Genomic DNA, 26,220 nt, shown 5'->3' on the forward strand with positions numbered 1-26,220 from the left:
TCTTCGGCAAGGGTGGAAGAAATAGCATGAAATGGTGACACGCACAGTTTACGTGCAGATATTGGTCAAGGAGGAGAATTATCCAAATTAGTAAAGAGCGTAGTACAATCGTTATCTTCAGACAGCATAGAACATCACAGCTATGAAGCTGAAGCGGAAATGATTCCGGGGTAGGAGAGACCTTTCACAAAAGTACGGATCAAATTACGCTACTCTCTACTAAGGAGAAAACTGGTAGTAAATTACCTATGGATAAGCACAGTAAGGGTAGAAGGGACCCTACAACATAATACAGGTCAAGTTACAATGTCCAGTTGTTCAGTTCATAATAATAACCCCAATGTGAGTACTAAAAAGAACATTGATAGTAAATTATCGATTGAATCTATTAGCAAGCCGACATGGCAACCCGCAAGCAGCAAACGCAACTTGATTGTAAAGTAAGCGGAGAAGATAAATCACATCGCGTTAATGTGGGTATCAAGAGAATGAAATGCTCACAAGTCAAGCAAGAAACAGAAGATAATCAAAACTTGTCTTCGTCCATGTCTTCTAAGAATAATAAAAACCTAAATCGCAGCTTAGTATTCTCTAAGCCTTTGTTGGAAGCACCGATTAAAGTGCCTACGGGGCCGTATTTGCAATGCAACTTAACACAAGGGTCCGAAAAGGTTGTAAGAAACAATAGAATCATAACTAGAAACAGTAATAGGAAACGTTCGCATGGATCAAAAAAGGTGGTACACATATTAAATGTTTTGCCTATCAATAAAGGCAAGAAATATATTAAGCAACAAGCATTCGTGAAAAAGCAGAAGGTTCGAAGTAAAAAAGGAGTTAAAAATAGAAAGGAATTTACAGGAAGGTCAAAAAGAATGGTCAGAAAGAGTGATATCTTTCGTAAAAGGGGAAGATTGCGAAGCGTTATCGCTCCGCACTATCGCAGGTTCACCGATTCAGGATTTCATAAAAGTAACATACAGCAAACTTATTCAGTAATGCAATCATATGAGACCAATATGAGTAACCAAAGGAAAAGAAAGAAAAGCACCATCTATAAAATTATACTTAAAATTCCTTTAAGCATAAATAAATACAGTTCCATTTATGTATAACATACATCATCGAAACTTTACATTCAATATTGAGTGAAAGTTATTATTACAGATATAACTATTCATATTTAATTTTATAACGTGAAAAAGGATGAATAATATAATATCATAAACAATACATGGAATGTCAGTCCAGCAAAATATCATATGTTAGCTAGTGGATTGACCTACTGTGAAAGACGTCAAATACAATGAATAATATTATGTAGATATCAAATTACCGAGGTACGGTTGCATTTTGTAACAATCATATTTAACCTAGGTCATGGTTTCATTCAACAAAACAGTATTTTACTTTTTATGCTCATGATAGTGCTCAGAATGTGCTCAAGACAGGTAGTGGATAGGACATTACGATCATATAAAGATCAAGAGACGTCATGGAGCAGTAGGTGTAGCATCAGCTGAAGCAGCAGCCGGTTTCGCAGTGGCGTCAGGGAGACCCACCCGGGACCGGACTCCGATATTTCTTAGTGTTAGTGATAGTGCCGTGGAATAGTATAAGAAGTGTTAACATAACTTTAGAGACTTAAACATTTCCTTAAGTTAAGCATATAATGGATTCATCTTGTAAAGCACTACATATTCATCTTGCACTTTTTGCCTGGGGGAGTATGTACGAGCCAAGGCGGTACATTTTGCTCACTCAGGCTTTCTTAGTTTATAAGCGTGATGATCCCTATGTACGTGCTAAGGTTCGTACATTCTTGCTCATTTACAAGCTTGACAAATTCCTATGTTTGTACGTGCCATGGTACATATCGATCACTTATAAGCGTGACGATTTCCCAAATCGTCGGAGTTACGTCCCGAGAGTATAGCCCGACGCAGGCACTCTCTTTGACTGTTAAATTGTATTCATTCGGTATATAGCAATTAGCACGTCATTATTTCACTTATATTCTATTGTAGCACGCGAGTGGTAAATATAGAGTAAATCAATAAATCTCTATTATTTGAAGCATCCCGTTAACCCAGGAACCGTACATATATATAATTCTTTAACAGTATGGAATTAAAGTGGCTTTATTATTATTACTTTTGTCTTTGCCCAAAATATCCAGGGCTTGGGGCTGATATCTATTTTATTACATATCATTAATTAAAGGCAAGTAAAGGAAATTCATTCTGAGTCTTTCATCTTTAGTTTTGTAAAGCCACGCATGGGGTTCGATTTTCAGTCGGAACCGAATAATCATATTTATAATTTATTACTTACTGATTGGTCAGGTATATTACCGCACAATACGAGTACAGTGAAATTCCACCGTTATGGAGCAAAAACGCTTTAGAAATTTCAGTTAGGTAAAAAGGTGACCTCTGAAGGTCATTAACGGTTTGAGTGGGCGAAAATACGGGTAAAATATACAGTTTAGCTTAGCCACTCTCTTATACTGATCTTTTTATTCTCTTTGTGTAACGTATTAAACGCTAGTTTGTTATCAAGACATTTTCCCTAACAAAACAATTTGATTCATCTCAGTTTTACTCATGATGAAAAACTTCTGAAAGGGTCTGTGAGATAAAAGCCTTTATCTGTTTGCGGCCTTCCGCTGTGTTTGGGTTAAATCTATTTATATTTTTCAAAGAACGCAATTACTTATTTTCTTTTCGAGACAAAAAATTAACTCTTTATAAAATTAACTAATTATTACAAAATACATTGAAAGGTTTATTAAATATTAACCTTAGTTTCTAACATTAAATATATGTCAGATACTATGTGTTAAAAGAACACGATGTCACTTGCTTTATTAGAAAACCACCACGCAAAGTTTACAGGTTGCAAATTGTCAGTGTCAAAGTCTATATGTCGGATTACGATAGTGAACTAACCCTTTGAATCTGTGACATATACATATAATGAGAAACACGTTTATTACTGGGACCTTGCTTAAACGAACAAAATAAAGTTAAAGGTAAAATAAACATTGACGGCATTAAATTAACAAAACTTTGTGAGAGCGTGGGACAAATTATCTGAAGAATGTCTAACGTTGACTAAGATGCTGTGCGGCAACTAGTGCGCTCAATGCCTTAACATAGTATCGTAAGAAAGCGAGGGTAGGATTGCAGGTTAATTTCAAACTACCCACATAGCAATTACAGAAAGCAGACAATTATACTAGAACAGAGATATTTATTTTTTTCTTAGCAGACAAGTGTTATTTGTTCGAAATTTGAATACACCGATTTTTGCAGACAGATTTTATAACTTTGTGGAACGTGCTCGAGGTAAGGTAATTGTAGTATATTGTTTTTTAGAGTAGGTGTCAGTAATTATTTATAAGATTGAACATAAGTATACATTAAAAGTTTTCTCATGTATTTTCATTAGAAACAAAACCATTAAACCAAACTAATTTGCCTCAGTGTTATCACCCATTTTATTTTTGTTTCTTTAATTAATCAGGGGAATTTTAAGTTAAATGGGTTAAATAGGCCAAGGGAAGATTGTCATAATAATGATATATTAATTAGCAATTTGTACTAATTAGCCGCAAGGGGCGAGTGCGATACGGACAGTGATTTCCCAAAGGGCGTTACATCCAATTTATCTTGAACTCTCGGTGGTAATAAATTGATGGGAATGAGGGATCTAATTTTTGATTGACATTGTTTTAAAGCTACTTAAAAGCTTATTGGAAAACATTTTTTAAACGTGTTTTAAAGGACATGCGATTGTGATACCGATTACTTTTATGGAATGCGATCAATTATACTCGATACATAAACATATACATAGTCTCGTCATAAATACTGGAACAAAGAAAAAAAAGTTTTTTTTCTATTGCAAATAATGTTTATTACTTTTATAGTGTGTTAGTTTCATACATAAATAAAAAACAATTTCAAATATAAAATGCTTATTCGAATTGGTCTTCATTGGCTGCAATACAGTCTGTACGTTGAGACCAGTTATCAATAGAAGCACGCACACTTTCCATGGAAAAAATCTTTACTGACCATCGTATGGATAGGATTTCCAAATTTTCATGGCGTTTAGAGCAATTCGTACTCTCTGAAAGCGACCATAAATCATAATCCAGTGGATTAAGATCGGGACTAGACGACGGCCAGCCTTCAGCTTTGATGAAGTCCGAATCGTTCGTTTCCAACCAAGACTGCGTAGACCGAGCTTTATGATTCTTGCTGGAAGGACCATTCTTGGTTATTCTTAACATGGTGTTGTTAAGGGCCTTCACTACCTTCTCAAGAATAGTATCTTGATATACTTCTGCCGATGTTTTGATACCTTTTTCACATAAGTAAACCACCACTGAAGACGGTTAGTGCCCACGTTGCACTCTGTCAACTAATTTGGAAGCTTTCTTAGAGCTTTGAGCATAAATACGGTTATTTTGTTTGTTCAAATATTGCTTAATTGTACAAAAATCCTCATCCGTAAATTATTTTTTACTGTGACCTCCCTTTGCGTACCGCTTCAGTACTTGTTTCGGTTTTACCACCCTATTATTTTTTATTTATCAGTTAAGAAATGACCAGTACGTCTTTTATAGTCCTAAGTCATCTTTTAATATACGCAACATGGTTCTAGGTGCTAACTTCATCTCCCCAGATATTTTTTTTTGCTTTCGGACAGAATTTCTTCGAGAAAGTCTCGTTATACCTATTAATAGCCCGGTACACAAATATTTTACAAATACCAAGTGTATTGAGATTTTTAAAAAACGTATTTTGCTCGATACCTACTTTGTGTAATGAAATCACAGCGATTCGATTCTCTTTATCACCCCACTCCATTTTAATATCGCAATTGTACAACGTATTGGCGCTTAAATGAGAAAATTCAATGAACTATCATATAAAAATGACAGATTCCAAATTCAAATGTAATATTTTGTTTATTTTTAATTGTAACAGTATTTATGGCCAGACTAAGTGGTTGTCGCCTAAAAGTATAGATTATATTCGCGCTGTAATTACATTTAAAATTTAAAGGATTTGTATAATTCTGAAGAATACGTTGATTTTTGATCGACGCCGGTACCGTTTTCATAAATTCTTATACTGTAAAGAAACCAAAACAAACAGTTTATTTTTCTGTCTGTGTTACTTTATATATAAAACTATAACTATATTTTCAATATAATATTTAACAGCGCAGTAAGTTTCCTTGTGCGTGTCAGATCGCAGATCACTGGACCGGAAAGCTGAAGCTGAGCTACGAGCACTGACCTGACACTTGCTCAAAATAAACGTATTATATACGCGTTGACGCCGCAAAAAAACTTTTGCTTTTCCCCAACATTCAATCTATACGATGATTATCTGCAACTAATAAATTAAAAAAAAACTACTGAACGGAAAAATAGCCACATTACATATATTTTTACTGTTCCAACTCAAATGATATTGATATCAGACGAGCTCGGTCTCTAAATTTATTTAAGAATCTTCTTTTTGCTCATTTTTCTTCTGCCTCGCCTCGTAATTAGCTACTATATTACTATATATTATATAATATATATATATATATATTAATTGTGAGTCAATAAACCTTTGGCAGAGCTTTTACGTCTGTCTGTTTATACTTACTTTATGTCTGTTTATACATATTATTTTTTTTAAATTTAATTTTAGTTTTAGTTGAGTTTTATTTATTTATTTATTAACACTTCGTTACATTACAATGTAAATAAAAATGAATTGGCCTTATCGCTTTCGATCGATCTCTTCCGGGCAACCACTGTGAGTGTGTTTTGTTATTTAATTATGCATTTCTTGTACTTTACCCTCTGTAGGTGTTTTTTTTATTCTCCCATATTAGGGTTGCCTGGGAGAAATCGCTTGTTAGCGATAAGGCCTCCTGTTGCCTAATAACTTATGTAACCTACTTACCTTGATATTGATAGAGGTTCTGTGTCACCTGAAACAAATAAAATAATTATTATATTTTGTTTTACACGTATAAAACATCTAGCCGTCAATCACAAAATCATTTAGGTTACACAATGTACACTTATGAACGTAAAAAGAAATACATATTAAATGCTCCCAATTTTACATTTACTCAAGTTCTCAAATCAAGGGCGTAAAACGGACGAGAAGAATTATTAAATTAAAATTAACTCTCTGGCACTATTTTTAATCGCCAAGTTTTTTGGTTTACGAAATGTTTGTTAGGAGCTGCAAACATTACATCATGTTCTACATGATATGTTTATCTAATTAATAATAAAAAAAACGACAAAGATTTGTCCTCTATCAGCAGTAAGCATGGTGAAACGTACTTACATTCTCGTGGGAACAACACGCAACGAGCATCACTCAATACTAGCATTTAAAGAAATTGACAAAAATTTGTTATGATCCACAAAGAAAGTTAGGCGAAAAAATGTATCTGCCCCACACCTTTAAAAAAATTATAAAACTAAATAAGTATTATAAGAAATATTTAAATCAAATTACTAACTTAACAAAACATGCTGATAAAAAGTCATAACATTTGCTCACAGTTGCGTAATTTTTGGTTGTTTCTAATTTGTTTTTCTTGTAAAATGATTTAAATATATATTTCCAACACTCAAATATACAGTATTAACAATATTATTAAACTTTACTGTAATAATAACACGAAATTGATAAATAAAAAAATTAAACAAATTTAAATAGTTTGGTTCCTGTGTCACTGTAAACGCTGTTTACGCTGGCAGCATTTCCGTGTTTTTTGTATAGGTTTACTATTATTGTTTCATGTGTATTGTTGTATGGTAGGTGGAGTACAATAACTTCATGTATTTATTTACTGGAAAGTATTAAGTTTTGCTGGTGATTAACTCAATCTATAAGAATCGTTTTAACTAAAGAACTCTTTCTTCACTTTATGACGAAAATGCATCATAATGAACACTGACAGGTGAGTACAGTAGTAGTAGTTGATATGAATTATGAATAGTTTTTAAATAAATTAATTTAATCAGATTAATTATAACAACTTATTATAAAACAACTACAACTACAATTAATAATTAAATTATTTAAAAATAAAATTTGAGTTAACTTTCTAATCTCAGAGAAACGCTTTCCTCATTTTTGTGTTTAAAGCTTTTATAAAAACGTTAAAGTTCAAATCTCATTTAAAAATCAATTTAAAACTCGGTTCGGAATATTAATTTTGTTACGGACAATATCGACGGTTCAAAATGGCGCGAGAAACAAATTTTAATTACACTTGTTCGTTTATCGAGAGTTGTATGTGTGAATTTCAGTAAATCGTATTTTTTATCAACAACAATAAGTTTTATAAATAACAACCAAATATGTCAAATTAATAATAAAATATTTTAATTCATACCCATTTACCTATTAGCCCAGGAACCACTCGAGTCCTTTACCAAACCACAGTTTCTATTTCTCATTACAATAATAACGTCATAAACAAATGTGAGAGGCTTCAATGAAAGATTTTGGCCACCTTTAAATATTATATTTTATTTATTTACATTTCATTACATTTAAACAAAAGCAGAAAAAATACATAAAATTATAAGGGATGAAACGGCCTAATCGCTAGCGATCGTTTTCAGACAACCCTAGTAAGGGTACAAATCTAAAAAAGGAACCTTAATCTAAAATAATAAACAAAAAATTATAAAATCTAAAAACATAATCTCACGGCTTCATGAATTGCGTTGCAATACAAAATATGGTCGTAAAATATCGGTGATAGAATCACAATTAATTTATTAGGTCAATTGATAAATTTTATTATTCAACAATGATTGTTTGAATAATTTTATTCTTTTTTGTTTCACTGGATTGTTAGAAATAACTGGTTATGGTAAAAGACATTCATAGTTACTATACATAAATAATAACAGGGAGTGACAATGAATACTGACGATCGCGTTATACTGACAGTTTTTTTTTTGTAATAGGAATTTGTAAACATTTATTTATAAAAAATTAAAAGATTATCTGTCTTAGTACGAGTTGCTTTAAAGAAGGGCACTTATAAAGGCCTTGCATTAAAGTCTTTTCCCCATGTTTTTATAGATATGTTGCCATTATTCTAGTGAATCCTGAAAATATGGTTTCGTTTCGCTGATCGGTAAAACGGTAAAACAATTTTTTTTCCCTTTCTTGGCCTGCACGGTTTGTGCGTCAGCCATGCAAAAAAGTTAGGAAGTGTGTTATTAGATTTATTTTATTGGTTTGGAAATTGGATCGGAATTTTGAAAAGGATCAGATAAATTAGGTATATAATAAGTACATAAATGATTATAATTTTATATTGTTATGAAAAATGAAACTGGCTAAAATTCTATATACATCAATATTTATATTAGATAGAAGGATAGAGATTGAAGTAGGAAAAGGAATTTTAATGGACAAAAGCGAGGAAATAAAAGCGGAACGGTCATGTTGAGGACAGGCAAAGAATATATGATTAAAATCCCCAACGTCATTGCCACAGTGACATATATCGTTAGGTAAAAGTTTAAGCCTTGCCAAATGCAAGGGAATGCATGCCGATAGCTTTACCAAGCGTCAGAGTTGAAAACCACGGTTTAGGAGGTATATCGACCTGAATCGTGCTGTAATATCGACCTTTAGTCTGACTTGAAGAACGCCAAATGTTTGTCCAAGAATTCAGTAACTGAGATTTAGGTAGGAGAGCCAAATCACAAGAAAAGTTTTTGTACGGAACCAGATCTCCGTCATTGACCGCAGCCTTGGCAAGGCCTTGGTATTGCCAAAAATACCTGAGTGCCCCGGAATCCAAGCAAAAGAAACTGTTAAAAGGAAATCTTGATGCAACATCGATACAATAAATCACGACATGCAATAATGACTGGATGATTATTTCGGTTACTGTTAAAAGGAAATCTTTCCAAGGCTTGGAGGGCACTTTTAGCGTCAGTTAAAATTAATGAGTTTTTTAACTTCATGATTAAAATATACTCCAGAGACTTCAGCAGACCAAAACATTCTCCAGTAAATACTGAAGTCTCTGGAGGCAATTTTATTTTCTGTACAATGCCAAACTGTTGATGGAAAACTCCAACTCCCACACACTCCTCGGGTCCGGGTTTGGAAGAATCACTAAAAATTAAATGGCAATGTTTCCATCGGCTGTTACTGTTAATAATATCTATAAATTTGGCATTGGCAGAAGGGTCTTGTTTACATATACCAAAATCAAGCAAAATAGAAGGATTTAATGTTAAGGCATCATAGTTAACACAAAATATAGGAAGGAATTGTGATCTATGTGTTGGAGCTTGAAGAGCTAAATATTTTTGGAGACTAACAATAAGACATGGCGGCGATTTATGAGCCCAGTACGGATAATCCATACAATCCAACAGATACCATAACTTAGAGTAAAGAGGATGATTATAGACTTGGAATGCTCTAAACAGGAACCTGTCAGAAAGAAATTGTCGTCTGAGGTGCAGAAGGGCTTCAGAGCATTCGACCTGCAAAGCGTTAATAGGGCTCGAACGCATAGCCCCAGCAATTATTCTCAGAGCTTTAGACTGGATAATGTTTAACTTATAGAGAGCTACTGCATTACAGGGTTCAAGTATAAATGTTCCATAGTCTAAAATACTTCTAATTAGGGCATTATATAAAAGCTTTAAAGAGAAAGGGTGGGCTCCCCACCAAACTCCAGAGAGGAAACGCAGTATATTTAGAATCTTCTCACATTTGGCACTTATATAGTTGCAATGAGGGTTTCCTGTAAGTCTTGAGTCTAAAATTACCCCTAGGAATGTTGCTTCACTTTTAACGGGAACTCTAATGTTATTATAAAATACAGACACTGATGGAGGAAGTCTCATACGTGAAAATAAGACCATAACACTTTTAGGAACCGAAAGACTTATAGAATTATTGTCAAGCCAGACTTTTAGCAACTTAAGGGAATATGTCATAGTATCAGACATTTTGTCAACAGAATCACCTGAGATATATAGGAGTAAATCATCTGCATATTGGAGTGAGTTAACTTTACCCTTAAGGGAGGCTTCCACATCATGAGAATATATATTGTAAAGTAAGGGACTTAAAACTGAGCCCTGTGGTAAACCTTTCCAGGCAATACGGGATTGGTAGGAGTCTTCTGATATTACTTTAAGCATTCTACCAGAGAGAAGATTTATAGTGAAGCTTATAAAAATTTGAGGGATTTCTAAATTAATCATTTTTTGTTTCAGAATTGAAAGGTTAACATTATCATAGGCTGCAGACACATCTAAGAATGCTGCTAACACAGACTTATTACATGAAAATGCCAATCTTAAGTCTGTCATAAAAATACTGATACTATCCATCGTACATCTGCCTTTCCTAAATCCAAACAGGTTTTGAGATAGTAAGCCTTTACTCTCAATAAACCATTCTAATCTATTTTTAACTAAATGTTCAGAAATTTTGGAAATAACTGAAGCTAATGCAATTGGTCTGTATGATGTTGGATCATTAATCGGTTTGTTAGGCTTATGTATAGGGATAACTTCATGGATTTTCCATGATGAAGGAATATTACCTGATGTTAAGATATAATTAATTAAACTGAGAAAATAAGAAAGGCATGTGTCATTCAGGTTTTGTAGAAAAGAATATGGAATTCCATCACAACCTGGGGCTGAGTCCCTAAGTTTTGAAAGAACCCCTTTGAGTTCTGAAAGGCTAAACGAAATGAATGAATCGCTACTATCATGCTAAGAGAAGAGAGAAGGCTGTGAGTCAGAAGAAATATTTTCTATAGATGGGACATATGGTGGAGCTAATTTGTCAAGAAACAAATCAACTGTATTGCCATCCATAAAGCGAGACCTTTGAGGTTTAAAAGCAGATCTGAATCTACGAATATTTTGCCAAACTTCAGATGAAGAAATGTCTGGTGAAATTGAAGCACAAAAAGATTTCCACCCATTGAATCGTTTTTGTTTTAATAATTTACGTGTTTTAGTTATAAGATTACAAAGAATATTAAAATGTTGTGTTGTAGAATTTTCTCTGTAATGTTTTTCGGCCATCTTTATCTCAGCTATAGCAGCAGAGCACTCGCTGTCCCACCAAAGAGGTGATGGAATATGCCCATTGCCACTATTATTTTTAATTGGAAAAACTTCCTCAGCAGCCTGTAGTAGTGCCCGTGTAAAAGCTTCAGCACAAAGATGATTATTGCTGTCATTTACTGGAGGTATTGTTGATAAATTTTGTTGAACTTTATCTCTAAATAATGACCAGTTGGCATCCTTAAGTCTATATTTTAGCCGGGGAGGAGCCTTTGACGTCTTTTCGCCAATTTTTTGTGGAAATGATACAATTAGCGGAAAGTGATCGCTTCCATATGAAGACGATAGAGGCCACCAGTTTAATATAGGAGCAAGGGAAGGACTACACAGGGTAAAGTCTGGTGCACTGATACCCTCATGGGGCTTTGTCCTTCTAGTAGGACAACCAGAGTTTAGAAGGCATAAATTATTATCATCTAAGATGTCTAAGATTCTAGCCCCATAATGATCAGACTTAGAACTTCCCCACATAGAATGTTGTGCATTGAAATCTCCCATGACCAAAATAGGGCGCGGGAGGGAAGATAGAATGCTACAAATGTCGTCAAAGACTTCAGTGGAAGGGTGTGGTATATACATATTTACAATACAAATATTATTTACACTAGCAGCAATAATGGAAAATTTATCACTGTGATTAGGCCCCATGCCTATGTGGACAAAGGGCACACTTCCCTTAAGAATTAGTGCAACTCCACCATACCCATCTGTTCTGTCTTCTCTAAGACAGATATATGCTGGGATTCTAAAATTGAATCCAGGACGAAACCAAGTCTCTTGAAGAGACACAGCAAATGGTTTGTAATTATTCAATAAAAAAATTAGGTCACTTTTTTTACTATTAATACTCCGGCAGTTCCATTGAATCACAAGAGACTGGTTTCGTGGATGGTCCTGTCTGTCCATGAGTTAAACAACTTTTTGAAGAAGTGGCATCGTTGGACGGTATTTTAATTATGTCAGATTGTGAAAGGTATTGAATTATAGAAATTATGAGATCCTTTGTTATGATTTCTGACAAATCATTATAATTTTTGCGACAACCTGTAGAAAAGGAAGGAATGTTGCTATAATGTTCAATAAGCTCTGCATGTGCTTTTTGATCGTATCCCTTACTAATATTTCTGGGACGAGCTTTGGGTTTCATGTATACTGTTTTCCTAAATGACTGTGTGGGGCTTTTAGAAGGGCTTGTTAAATTATAGGGACTGGAATAAGGAGTAGTCGGACCAGAAGGGGCCGATGAAGCAGAAGCAACAACGTCTGCATAGGATTTCGAAACTGGTGGATGTACTTTACTGGCTTCTGAATAAGATATAGAGTTTCTAGCCATTGTTTCTTTGATAGCTTTTTGTCTAGCGTACTCTGGGCACTTTTTGTCTGTTGCAAAATGAGAACCAGAACATAAGATACACACAGCATCATCTCTTTCGGTCTTACAGCTTATACTTGAGTGGTTGTTAGCACATTTGTAACACCTTGGAGTGCCTCTGCATTGCATTTTTGTGTGACCAAAACGGCAGCAATTAAAGCATTGCAGTGTGGGGTAAATATAAAGATCTACAGATAGGGAGTTGAAACATATAAAGCCCCTGGGAGGTAACACCTTTCCATCAAAGGTTAAAACTACGGTCTCAGTTGGAATGAACTTGGGCGTCTCGCCTTCATATACCTTTCTGTTTAGTCTCCGAACTTTCAAAATACTTTCACAGTTCTGCGGAAGCTCAATATTTTCTATAATGTCTTTCACGTCCCAGTCACATGGAACACCTCTCACTATTCCCATGCGAGTGATAGTGAAGGCCGGAATAAATGCTTTATATTTATTAATTTCTAGAGATTTGTGATTTAAAAATGTGTTAGCATCCTGAAATGAATGAAATTGCAAAGACAACATGTTCCTTCCAATTTTTTTGATGCTTCCCTCTACTATGCTTTTTATAGAACTTTTTTTCAGGAAAAATCCAAATTGTACTGGGTGAATAGACCCAGTTTGATTTGGTTGTAATATTTTTTGAATATGGACAACATCAGGCGCAGGGTCTGACGCCTGGTAAAGCGACCTAGCAGCGCGAGGGTTACTTGAAGCAGATTGAGCAGCCTCATTATGGTGTATTACATTGATTTTATCATCAAGCACTTTAGAAATAATATTATCCTTTAAATTATTCGGGGAAAGTTGGGATTCTGACGGACTCGTAGGTCTATGATTCCTTCTCTTCTTTTGGTTTCTACCTGAAATTCTTTTTCTTTTAATCGATTTCGTGCTATCCGAACAGTCCGTATCTAAAATTGAACCTTCCGTTTCCATTCCCGATGCATCGATTGTGACTACATGAGACACCTGGAGGGATGTCCCTCCAGGGTCTTCAGGCTCCAACATGGACGCCTAAAGAATATTCCTATTTACATATAATACAATTCAGAAAAGAAGTTTAATTAATTCTAAATTGACATTCGCAAGTCAAGAGCGTAGAGCGGACAAGAAGAACTGGCAAGAAAGTTTCCGCCACTCTTTTTAATTTTAGAGTCATACAAATTGTTTGAACTGAAGCAAATCAATCCCAAGGATTAGGTTCTTTTGTGTAACCTTACATTAGTTAAGTTATATACATACACATATATACCTGTATTAGTCTAGTCTAGTCTACTTATTTAGAAGCGTATAGAAATATAAGCAATCATCGCCCACTTAAAGCCAAAATGAGCCCTTTAGTATTTACCACACTCATACATTGTAATTTAACATTCTCGTTTCCGATAATGTCCTATAACATAGGTGTCTCTTAGATTTTCGAACTCTTCAATAAGTCAAGTTGGTTTTTTGTTAACCCCTAATGTTATCTTAGTTATAAGCTCATTTTTTAAACAATTAAAGCCAGTTTTACTCAGGTTCAAACAAAGTGTTTTATTTGAACTTATTCATATAACAACCGCCACCGAAACTAATTCTAGAAACGAAACGAAAACGAATATTATGTTATCCTAGTGTGTATCAAGCATGCGGCTTTCAAACCAAACGTCAAATCTCCGTTATTAATTGGATTTACATGTGTAACACTTTCTGAGAGGCTGCTGGAACTTAACAAATAGTTTTTTGTTGGTGATAAATAAAGACAAAAAAAATTATACCAATGCCTATTAAACTTGCCTAACACAGAAGTTCATTTAATTGCTGTTATAATACAAAAAAATCACATTAAAACACACACAAATTTCACACATTCTACCATTCGTAAAATACACGTATATAATTATTTATTACCAAATAAGTTACGGATTAGCTGGGGACAAGTAATTTTCATTTACTTCTAAACAAATTTGAATTTAAATTTCGAATGCATTATATTATTTGGAAATTATTTTTAATTACTAACACAATAGTGTATTAGTCATAATACTTTTCGTACACAGTTAATTCAAATAAGTGCTTATAACAGCACAAACAGCGTGTGTAATCATTAAGGAGTTCCCTAGGGATCAAACAAAGGGATCTAAGAGAAAAACCTATTTGCGTAGCCCTTACAATAACGAGGCTGGGATTTTAATGCTGTACTGGGTAGGTACCATAAATGCGTGGATAAAAGATCTTAACTTCTATATGTATATGACAAGTGGCTCTACAATCTTAGTAGGCCTCAGATTACTGTATCGGTGATCATTCGTTCCAAATATCCAGCTTCCTGTGCTTTATACAAAACGTCGACTTTGTAGTTCTGAGGCATGCCGGTTTTCTCACGATGTTTTCCTTCACCGTACGTGCGAGTGTTAAATGCGCACATAGACAGAAAATCCATTAGTACACAGCCAGAGATCAAACCTATGACCCCATGAGTATGAGTCGGACGCTGAAGCCGCTATGCCAACACTGCTCATTTAATATATATACGTTAGTGTATATATATATAAATCCATCTCGTATCTGAGACGTTTTATAAGTGTTAATAGTGCATATCATGCACCGGATGTTAAAAAGATGACTGGCCTAGTGATTAATAAGTAAACTGTCGACATATTGCTATATTTCTTGTTGTATTGCACAGTTTAGATATATGGTTTGTCAGTCGTTGTTTAATGTTTGTTTTCCGTCTGGTTCTTTGGCGTTACGAATAATGAAATATACAAATCAATTTGTTCTAGTGCAACTGAGGCAAAGTTTCATACACACACGAGTCGAGTGTACATTTTTGAAGCCGCTTAAAAAATGAATCATCAATATGCGACGTGTGATGTTAAATTTTAAAACCAATGCCATTTGGCAGACCGCCAGCTCTCCGTGCAAATTGCGGTGAAATTACAATAAAAACGAAAAAAAAACAATATTTCAAGCGGTGTTTATTCTGTGATCGTGATGAAACTTGACGATACATTAGAGATCAATATCGCGATCTCTGAAGGTGTGGTTACTAGTAGTTTTTTCCCTACCTCAATGGGTTGCCTCTTTGACTGCAGGCCGTAAAATGTTCTGGTTCTAATCACGGGGTCAAAATGTAAAAATGCCTGCAGTTACTTTTAAAAAAATTGTATTGAAAGCGGTGTCGGATAATGTTAAGAATGGCCTTTATTTTTCAGATGTCGTACTCAGAGTCAACCATTAAATTATATAAAAGATTAATATTATGCAACAGAATACACGACAGTGCAAGAGCAATGTAAGCTTAACATGGGTTTGAATCCGGTTGTTCATCAATGGACTTTCTGCTTATATGTATATAAGACTCACTCGTACGCTGAACTAAAACATCATGAAGAAAACGGTTTTAGAGCCAAGAAGTCCACAGCGTGTGTTAAGTACAGAAGGCTGGTCACCTACTTGCCTATTAGGAAATATAAACATTAAACACATATGTATAGAAATCTGCGGTAGCCACACTGAAACTACACTTACTTATATGCATATTATTAACCTCCCTCTCGAGGGCCTCTGTCCCTTTACAATTTTTTGTTTTAATTAATTATTTTCTTTTGTTTTAATGATATTATATATTAGATATAGGTTATTAGAAAATCACATTATATTTTAGTACTGTGTGATATAAATAATATTTGTTAAGTTTATAGTATATATACTGTTGTTTACAAACTAACACTAACACGAATAAGAAAACATGGCTCTCTAAAAACAATATTAAATTATTAAAAATTCTCGAATCGATTTCCGACGATTCAATAATTTTTTCGGTATTAAAAAGTATTTGCCCTTAAATCATAAACATATAAAAAACAAAACAAACGTTTGAATAGTTACCTTTTTTATCTGTTGAGAGCTATTTAAGTAGTCATTTATATATGAATAATGTGTATACGAGGACAAATCCCATTTCGAATTTAGCTCGGCTTCAGTAATGAGTATAAACTGTAAATTCAACGGCTTAGTATGGTATAGCTGTAGAGTACGTGCTGTGCTTATAGCTTGATGACAAGCTTAAAAGCTTTTTAATTACCTTATTTACTCAGTGCTACACATGAAGTTAATTAATTAAACAATTTATGACGCTAATAATTGGTAATTGGTTACGCAGAGTAATTAACCATATTGATTTTATTATAAAATAAAATATAACATTATAAAAATGACTTGTTGAAAATACGATTCAGAAGAATGTGTTTGGGCCAAAAGCCACCGATATCCAGATTAATCATATATGAGAATAGACCTACTATACTCATAGTTGCTACTTTTGAAATCCATTTTCCTTTTGTTTTTTTTTGTAATCTATGAATATATTTTCAACGAATAAGTAGCGAGGAAATGCTGCCAGCGTTTAAGACAAAGTCAAAAATCATTTATTCATATAGGTAACACAATGTACACTTATGAACGTAAATAAAAAGAAATATACATTAAATGGTTCTAATTTTACATTTACTGTCAGTTCTCAACTCAAGGGCGTAGAATAGAAGAGAAGAACTGGTAGTCAACTCTCCGCTACTTTTTTTAATCGTCAAGTTTTTGTTTTACACAACGTCTGTACGGAGCTGCAACCATGACACCATAGAAAGGTATACAGGGACCAAACTTTTGAATTTTTTTTATTTTCTTTTTAAGCATTTTAATTATTACTTTATAGGTTGATAAAATTGTAAATATTGTTTAATTGTATTATATATCTAATATTTTTTTATTCTTTTCCATCTTGTTATGATTGCCACATTCATGCTTATTTTTTTAAATGTACCAATGTCGAGCGTTGGCAAGCTTTTGTAAATAAAATAAACCACTTAATTTGCATTGATAAAATCAGTGTTTTGACTTATGTTAAAAATCGGCACCATATTGAGGATTGTTCACGCTCACTCCCCGTGCTCCAGCAACTTACACAAAGTTCCCTGGCTTATCAAAGTTGGAGCGCTGTCGGTGACTCCTAATTACTAAACTTTAATGCTCAAACTTACATTAGTTAATAATAATTCTAAGGATTTTGCTAATTATATCCATTACATATATGATGTATATAGGGATTGGGAATGTATGAATAAGATTTAATTTAAAAAATGTATTTGTGTACATTAAAAGTCACAGCCATGCTGCAGCAGAGATATGTACAGATGTGATAATATTTGTACCGGAAGGCAAACGGTCAGGAGGTGCACATGATGTCAAGTGTTACATTCTCAATGCCAGTGGGCTCGCTAGTTGCCAGCGTTTTCTTATGTATGCTTTCTGGAAGGACCCTAATTTATTCGGAAATACTTCAGTGGGTAGCTACATAGTGGTGTAAAACATCGCTTAGTTGTGGAACGACGAACGTCGAGGCGATACGGGTAGAATTTCGCATTCTGTCTAGACGTCCGATTATGAAACTCACTTATTAATAACCTATTAGGTAGTAAGAATATAAATAAATGTGTTGATGATGAAAGTAAAAGCCAAAAAGGGTTAGGTGATAAACTAGTGGCGCTAGAACTCTTATGGTCACATGGTCTTGGCCTCAGTATTTTAATTTTAAACGTAGGTAATCAACCAGTTCTGGGACTGTTCTGTGTATAGAAAAATATTCATTGGTGTACAGCCGAGCTTTGAACGCACTACCTCAGGGTATGGAAACCTAAGCCTTTTATTCTTAAATCTAAGTTGTATTCTTAAATCTAATGCTACGTGCAAAATAATAAATTTATTATGAACCACTTTGGTCAGGTTGTCTGTCGACATAGGCCTCCTTCTCCTTTATTTTGGTAGATCCTCCTACCACCTTTTAATTTGACATCGTTTTCTTTTGCCGTTCATCGGGTACCACTCTATTACGTCCTCATTATATGTCCAGTCCAGTTCCATTCAAGTTTTCTATTTTTTTTGTATAATATATTTATATAATATAAACAATAAATTTAAAATCAAGGTACACAAAAAGGACTATTTAAATTCAAAGCCTCCACATGAAAACGCACAAAGAGCAATAAAAACCTATTTATATGAATGTCATAATGAACCAACATGCAACTTATGTGTCCATTATAAGTTTTGAAAACCCAGGAAAATTTTCAAAGGGAAATTTTTTCCATGTTCTATATGGAAAATGCGAAAGGATTTTTCATTATACGTTCAGAGTTAATTAACATTTTTGAGAGGATATTAAAATGTACATTTCCTTTTTCCATGGGCTATCTAAGCTAATGTGAATTATATGAATCCAAAAGTGACGGTAAAAAATTACATAGAGATAAAGATTTGTAAGGTTTCCAAAGCATTGGAGATTTGTATATTTTATTTCAATTTCATTTGGTGAGTTAACATTTATAGGAATTTAGCTTAAGGTAAATAGATTTATATTATAGTAGCGTAAAACTGAAAATTCCTAAGTTAGATTCGTAGAGAGACTCCTTTAAACTGTGAAATATGCCCTATTGCATAAAATACGGAATTTAGCATAAATTACTTTATATAACATTTAAAAGATAAGTTATCAGTATAGTTTGGCAGAAAAGTTCGTAGGCTAACACATAGATGGCGCTACAAGTATTAAACTAAAATAATTGATCGAGTGAAGGAACTTTTGTTTGTTTAACGGGTAAAAATTAATAGTGAGTTAAAAAATACAATTGTTATAAGAATTAAGTTGTACCAAGTTTCTTGTTTATGTCCTTTTCGAAAGTCTCTGTCCTTTGAATTTTAAATAAGATAATACTGTTTTACTATATATCGTAGTATTACTCCATGTTAAATTATGTTTAATAATTAAACAAGCGTAGTGTATGACTTTCAAGCCTAAGGTCATGTTAGAATCAGGGCTGTGTAACAATTTCTCTTTCTATGTATGTAATTATCACTTAACCTCACGGAGAAGGCAAGCTACATTGATAGAATGTGTCAGCCATAGAACACCGTTCTACTCAGTTAAAAAAAAACGTTTGGGGCAACTGTTGCAATCTGTGGTCAAGGTTGTAACGCCTATGGAATGTTTTTATTTATCATAAGATAAATTACCGGGCTACGTGTGGGCAGATTTTGGATGACGATTGACGACGACGAAAACCTATTGTAGCAGCCATGTTGTATATTGCGTATTTAATTTATTATTAACATAAATATATAACTCGCATCACTTAGAATAACCCAGTAAGATAATATTTGATCAAAACTTTGTTCATTTGAATCGGGTCGAAGCGTATAATAAAATCGATAAACAAACATATTCGATTGGGATTTCCTCAACGCCAAGGGCAAATATGCCTAACAAATACAGCCTATCGTTATTAAATAAATATATTAAAGTAAACAATAAAGTGTATAAGTGATTCAAAAATATTGAGCTCCATCTAGTACGAGGAAAAAATCATATTAACTTGATAATATTAATAATTAAAAAATTATACTTAGAAAATTTTAGTTAGTTAGTTTTAATTATTATGTTGGCTAAGACTAACATCAATTGACTTCCAGTGGAGTGAAGCATATCACCTCGACCTCCAAACTTAAAAAAGGGCTTACTTCTCTGTTTTTTTACATAACAGGGCATTTTTTATATAAAATTCAGGGAGACCCACAAAGTTAAAAATTGGATAATCGGAAAGAAACTGGTACTCGGGAGTTCCGCATAGAGGTGAGGACAGTTCGTCGAATTTGCGCTTCATAGCGCAAGCGGTGGCCTGAAGTGAAGTATTGTCACGCCTCGTACCGAGCACACCAAGATTCTTAGAGGCCTTCCCTTCCAAATTACCGCGAAACTGAACGTTATTTAATATGACAACATCCAGTATTCCAAGGTATTTTAAGACGTATTCGAAACTAATCCTTAGGGACAAAAGGTATTTTTTTTAGCGGAAACCTTGTGTCTTAGAGTGAAATTGAACTAGATTAAGTCAACCCCAGTCCGAGACTCCACACATCAGTCCTCCACGTAACAGATCGACAGCTGTAAGAGAAATGCCTCCACAGTGTATATAATAGCCGTAGTGCTTTCGTGCGCATAGCAATGAATATTGGTAAGTTGCAATACATTATTGATAGACTATCTGATGTCGTAACGGCAACGCAGGCTTGTTTGCTGAATATCATACAAAACTACAGTATTGTGTTGACAAGTATTAGCATAATTATCAGGCTTGTTTGCAGTCAAGCATGAATGGCAGGTCAGTCCTATTTACTCAGATTCTTATTTTGGCCTGTCGCGGCTTGTATAGCGATAACCCGTATAATCTACATTTTGACAATATTCAACTAATCGTAGGCTCTTACTGCCGTCTCTCTCTGGAGCTTCCTTGTCATTACTACTATTATAAGAAAAACATGTGTGCAATTCACACGTGTTAGAAGTGAAACCTTCAAAAACAAAGTTTTTATTATTCATAATATGTAAATTGGACTTTTTTCAATGTCTAAAAGTAGGATAAAACTTTTAATTAAAAAAAATATATCTTACTGTTCAATTTTAATTTATATTTTAAATTCGATGAAATGAAAAAGCGACAATAAAAAGAGTCAGACAAATAAATTTATAAGATTTAACGTTGGAGAAAATAAGATATGGAGCATTATACAGTCTATAAACATTAAGTTAAGTAAACTTTTAATTAAGTGTAGTAAGAAGTTTGCACTTCAAAAAGTTTCTATAATTAATGATTTGTAAATATAATTGATAAATTTCATCTAATTTTATAATTGAACTACTTACTTAACTCACTAATTTATGTTTTTTTTTTAATTCAGAAAATGATCAAATACACTCATTTAAAGTTTATACACCGTATAATGCTTCCTATCTCATTTTCTCCCACGATAAAACTTATGAATTTATGTATCCGTCTCTTTTTACTATCGTTTTTACCGTTGCATCCGGTTTGAAATCACAACGATTCTCAAGAAGTTTCACTTCAATAAAGACGTATTGTGTCTATGAGTTGCGTCCATATTATGTTTACTTAATACACAATATGATAAACTTATCGAATAATCCGTTCCATTGGGCTAATAGTCCGAAGGCAGCTCTTTATCATGAATTAAGCGCAGGTTCGTGTCATATTAATTGGTTCAAGAGGATATCCTAAAATTTATTGCAGTAATTGCACAGATTGTATTGTATAGTGGTTATATACTCGTGCAGTTTGTATATATGCAATCAAATTTAAATAGTTATTTACATAACTTGACGTTCCACTTTTCTGTAATCATCGCCTGCATGTCAAAAGTCATTGTTCAAAGTTAATGTATCTTAATCATGTAAAGATTTATACAATATACACTAGCTGCCCCCGCGAACTTCGTTTCTCCTTAATGTGGTTTTAGTTAGCCTTAATACTGCGACACGAAAGATTTACACTTGATTTGATTTGATTTACACTTCGGTCTAAGTAACACGTGGTTGGCTATATAACACCAAAAATTAAAAAAAGTAGAAATAATTGTGTTTCACGTGTTAATTCATACTTTAGCCACAATAACACGTGGTAATCATGATACTGAATTGTAGCTTATATGACACGTTTGTCGGTTTACCATAGCAGTGCCATCTATTGATTACTTACTCAATCCAGTCAAAAATCCATCTGTTAGAATCTTTTGGAGTTAACAGATAATTGTGACTGTCAATTAATTATAGACAAATAATTTGCAATAAAATAAAATTGCGACTATAATTAAAGATCTAAGCTATCCTATCTCTTAAGTTGGACCAGACTGCTCACGGTGTGCCAATTTAATTTAACATCGGTTAAGTAGTTTAGGAGTCCATCGCGGACAAACCTCGTGACAGGAGATTTATATATATTAAGATTTAAAGATGAAAAACGGTCGATGATTAATAATGATATAATGTTTTAATTTTCTTAACAACATTGGTAATTTGAAAGCGACAGAGTAGTATTGTGTTGGCTTTGTGGCTTCAGCATGCGACTCACACCCCTGATGTTATAGGTGCGCTAATTGACTTTCTTTCTATGTGCGCATTTAGCATTGGCTTGAATGGGGAACGAAAACGTAGTGAGGAATCCTTAAAAGGCCGCCTAATATACAAAAAGCCCATAGCATGTGACTGGCACAGAAGGCTGGTCACCTGTGTGACTATTAGATTGAAAAATGAACCTGAAACAGATACAGAAATCTGAGGCCTAGAAATAAAAATATTGTAGCGCCAATGACTCATTTGCAATCGACACTGGCGGATTAAGACAAGAATAGGCTTTATTCAAATAAAACATTAATAACGAAAGTTTTCCTGCTAAGGGAATAAATATCAAATGCACAGTTTTGTTGATATTGAAATGAAAATAAGTCGCTCTTGATTTGTAATGCATAAAATAGCTATTTCCCAAACAATATTTCGTCTTATTTCCCATAGGAAATATCGCGCCTCCGACAAATTGATTTCAAAAAGTTTTATATTTCTTTGAAGTTTGTTGATTAATTTTTCATCTTCTCGGTCCACGTTACGTGATTTCAAGTTTAATAATAAATTGCGTGGTCTAAAACTTCTTAAAAACCTTATTTTCTAATTGTCCTATGACATCAATCAGCATCAGCGTAGCAAACAAAGCTACAGGTGTCGATGTATGATATTGAAGAAAATAATAGAAAAAATAACGAATATAGTTTTAAGAAAAACAACTAAGGTAATATCTTATCTAAATATAAATGAATAAATGCGGCGGGACACATGGTAAGAGGAATATAAAAGTTTAGCAAAAACGTACTAAACTGGTGCCCGAGGTACAGGTGTTTTTCAACTAGTATAAGAATATATATTTCTTAAAATTTTATAGTTAAAAACTACAAACAAAAGTTTAAGGGTAATTATTTCAGTATACAATGCGAAATAGGATGCTAAATGTATAATAACTAATACTTGTAATGTAGGGATACAAGAAAATAGAAAGAACATATTCATAACAAACTATGTATTCTGAAATCCACTTTGAGGTGTGGCGTAAATGAAACTTCAACAGTTTTTTTAGATATTTTTTTATAGTTACTGTCATTGTTGTTAACTTTCGAGGCCAGTGACCTAGTGACGTTCAGCGTCTATTAAATATAATTTTTTAAAACTATTTAACACTTCGCTGTATTATACTGATTCATTTTGCAACGTATAGTAACTATACTATACATAGTACAGTATGTATAGTATACTTCTTGTAGAATAGACACTAGTATATAAAAGTGTAAATTTGTAAAAAAATGAACACCCGAGTTTCCTGTCATTTAATAATCAAAGCCTTCTAAACACTCCAACAATACGAAAAGTTCTCCTCCTCATTCAAAGATCGTTTTTTTTAGACATTTTAAGAGTCATTAATCTAAATGATTCATCGATCGAGCTAGTTTCATTCGTACACATTAAAGAAAATTAATTGGCCAGTATCGTTATGCCAATATCGTGAGGAAACTGGCATTTCTTAGACAGAAAATTATGACATAGCATAATTATGTATGTGCCTCATAACGGGTCGACTATGAAGGCTTTAGCCGATACAGACATAAAATAACAAAATCATGTATTCATATAAGTAACACAATGGATACTTATGAACGTCAAAAACAGAAATGTATATGAAATGCTTCTAATTTTACATCTACTGCCAGTTCTCAAATCAACGGAAGCGAAGAACTGGCGATAAACTCTCTGCCACTTTTTTTAATCGCCATGTTTAACTTTTACAAACACAACGTTATACTGAATGTAATACTATATCATTAATTATCACTTTAAAATAAATCATATTCAACACTATTGTATTGTTATATAACATAACACTCCCAACAAGACCGTAAAACGTCAATTTCGCTACACATACCCAACGCTTATGAATTGGACACCTATTACATAATTCACGTATGGCTCCTACGTTCTAATGTATTAGACTCACTCGCTTAATATTTATGAAACACTCACAATCTACTAATGATTCGTTGAGTAATTGAGGATCAAACTTAATAACACTCCAGACGTTTTAATTAGAATTTATTATTAGGTTTCATTACACGTTTCTAGTGTACATATACTTCGTAGCTTAGTGGTTGAAAATGTAAATATTTATTATTAAAAGAAAACACTTTTTACCGGATTGAAGCTATGTATTATTATAAACTTACAATTATTGTACATAATTTTAACAGCGTGCGTGGTCGCGGTGACTGAAGACAAAAGGTGTTGTCAAAAAGTATCACAGCTGTAGAGAAAGTTATATTATCTGTATTTATTTCCCCGGAGTTGAAATTGACTCGCGGTATCCTCTATTGTCGCGGAAAGTTTGTCTTGGGGTTTATTTTGGATATTATTGGATCCCAGGTGTTTGATAATAATACATAGCTTCAATCCGGTAAAAAAGTGTTTTCTTTAAACGTGTAAAAGCTATGTTTATAAAGGACAATACTATATTTATTATTATATAAAACGAAACAAATATTATAATAGGTTCAAGGCCTCTGGAGCATTGAACTTGAAGCACTGGTATACGGTTTAGTACAAGTAATAACAGAAATATTAAATTTATTTATCAACTATAAGTTCCATTCTTATACTTATACTGATGGTACGTGCTTTGTCTCGAGAAGAAAAAACCATTATTGCAAGATTAACATTTGGAATTGTATTTAATACTTTATATATATTACTAATACAAAGAAAATCTCTTTATTTCAGGAGAAAATATATATAAAACAACAGGCGTAGTGATTAGCACACTTTCTGTGAGATTTCCAAAAGCGACAGCGATATCGAACGTTTTTATATGAAAGTTTTATGTAGTTCTCTCAATAGTACCGATGTCGCAAAATTGGGATTACGTGGCAAAAAGTTATTGGAAGTTACAGAGTAAGAGCTCAGGTCACGGGAGTTGGAGGTGTGCGCAGTCTACGCACAGCCAGAGATTAGATAGGTCCGTTCCTGGAAGCCTCCCGAGGCAACGAGAATAGACATTCTCCCTGACGTAAACGCCAACTCCCACCCACGGCACAAAGGAGTGATCCAATTTGTACCCCGGATAGGAGAGGTAGGAGGTATCAGCCGGGAATGATATCTGAGACTCACCGTACGAAACGCGTGTACAATAAGATGAACCTATTACATCAGTTCACGACGTTTTTTGTGAGACTTTGGTCTGCCTCACTCATGCCTTTAAATATAATTTTTTCTTTAAATAACTTTAATCTTTAATTATAGTTTTATACTTTTATTGATTTTTACGTCAAATTTAACAAATTGTGCACGTTTCAAAACCAATGAGGAATTCCAGGCATTATGTACCCTGCAGTAGGTAATTCGAAACACGATCTATGTTACTTAAATAGTAATTATTTAGTCCCCAAACGTGATAGAATAAACATTTCAGTATTGGCTATCAAACATAATCATGGACATTATCAACAACAATGTTAACTGGCAGAATTAATTAGATGTTTTATTGGTTTTAGTTTATTATATTAAAACACGGTTATATTCATTCACGCTTTCATGGCGTGACGCTGCACTTCTTAATTGTGTGCATATCTGTTATTTTAAAATAAGCCTGCTACAAACTTTTTCTGTATCTCATGATGTATTTCATGATCATTGTTTAATCTAATACGCAAGTAGGTTATCAGCCTCCTATGCCTGACACACGAAGTTGAATTTTTC

General features: G+C 33.6%; 1 protein-coding gene across 1 annotated transcript in view; it reads right to left on the reverse strand.

The window, feature by feature from the left end:
• Positions 1-26,220, reverse strand: part of LOC123711080 (Down syndrome cell adhesion molecule-like protein Dscam2) — a 93,278-nt gene that overhangs the window by 35,548 nt on the left and 31,510 nt on the right. The window contains exon 5 of the mRNA XM_045663485.1: positions 5,979-6,006. Within this exon, the coding sequence (XP_045519441.1) occupies positions 5,979-6,006 (28 nt within the window). The remainder of the gene's footprint in view (positions 1-5,978; positions 6,007-26,220) is intronic.

This window comes from Pieris brassicae, chromosome 6 (assembly GCF_905147105.1).
Source record: "Pieris brassicae chromosome 6, ilPieBrab1.1, whole genome shotgun sequence".
NCBI classification, from domain to species: Eukaryota; Metazoa; Arthropoda; class Insecta; order Lepidoptera; family Pieridae; genus Pieris; species Pieris brassicae.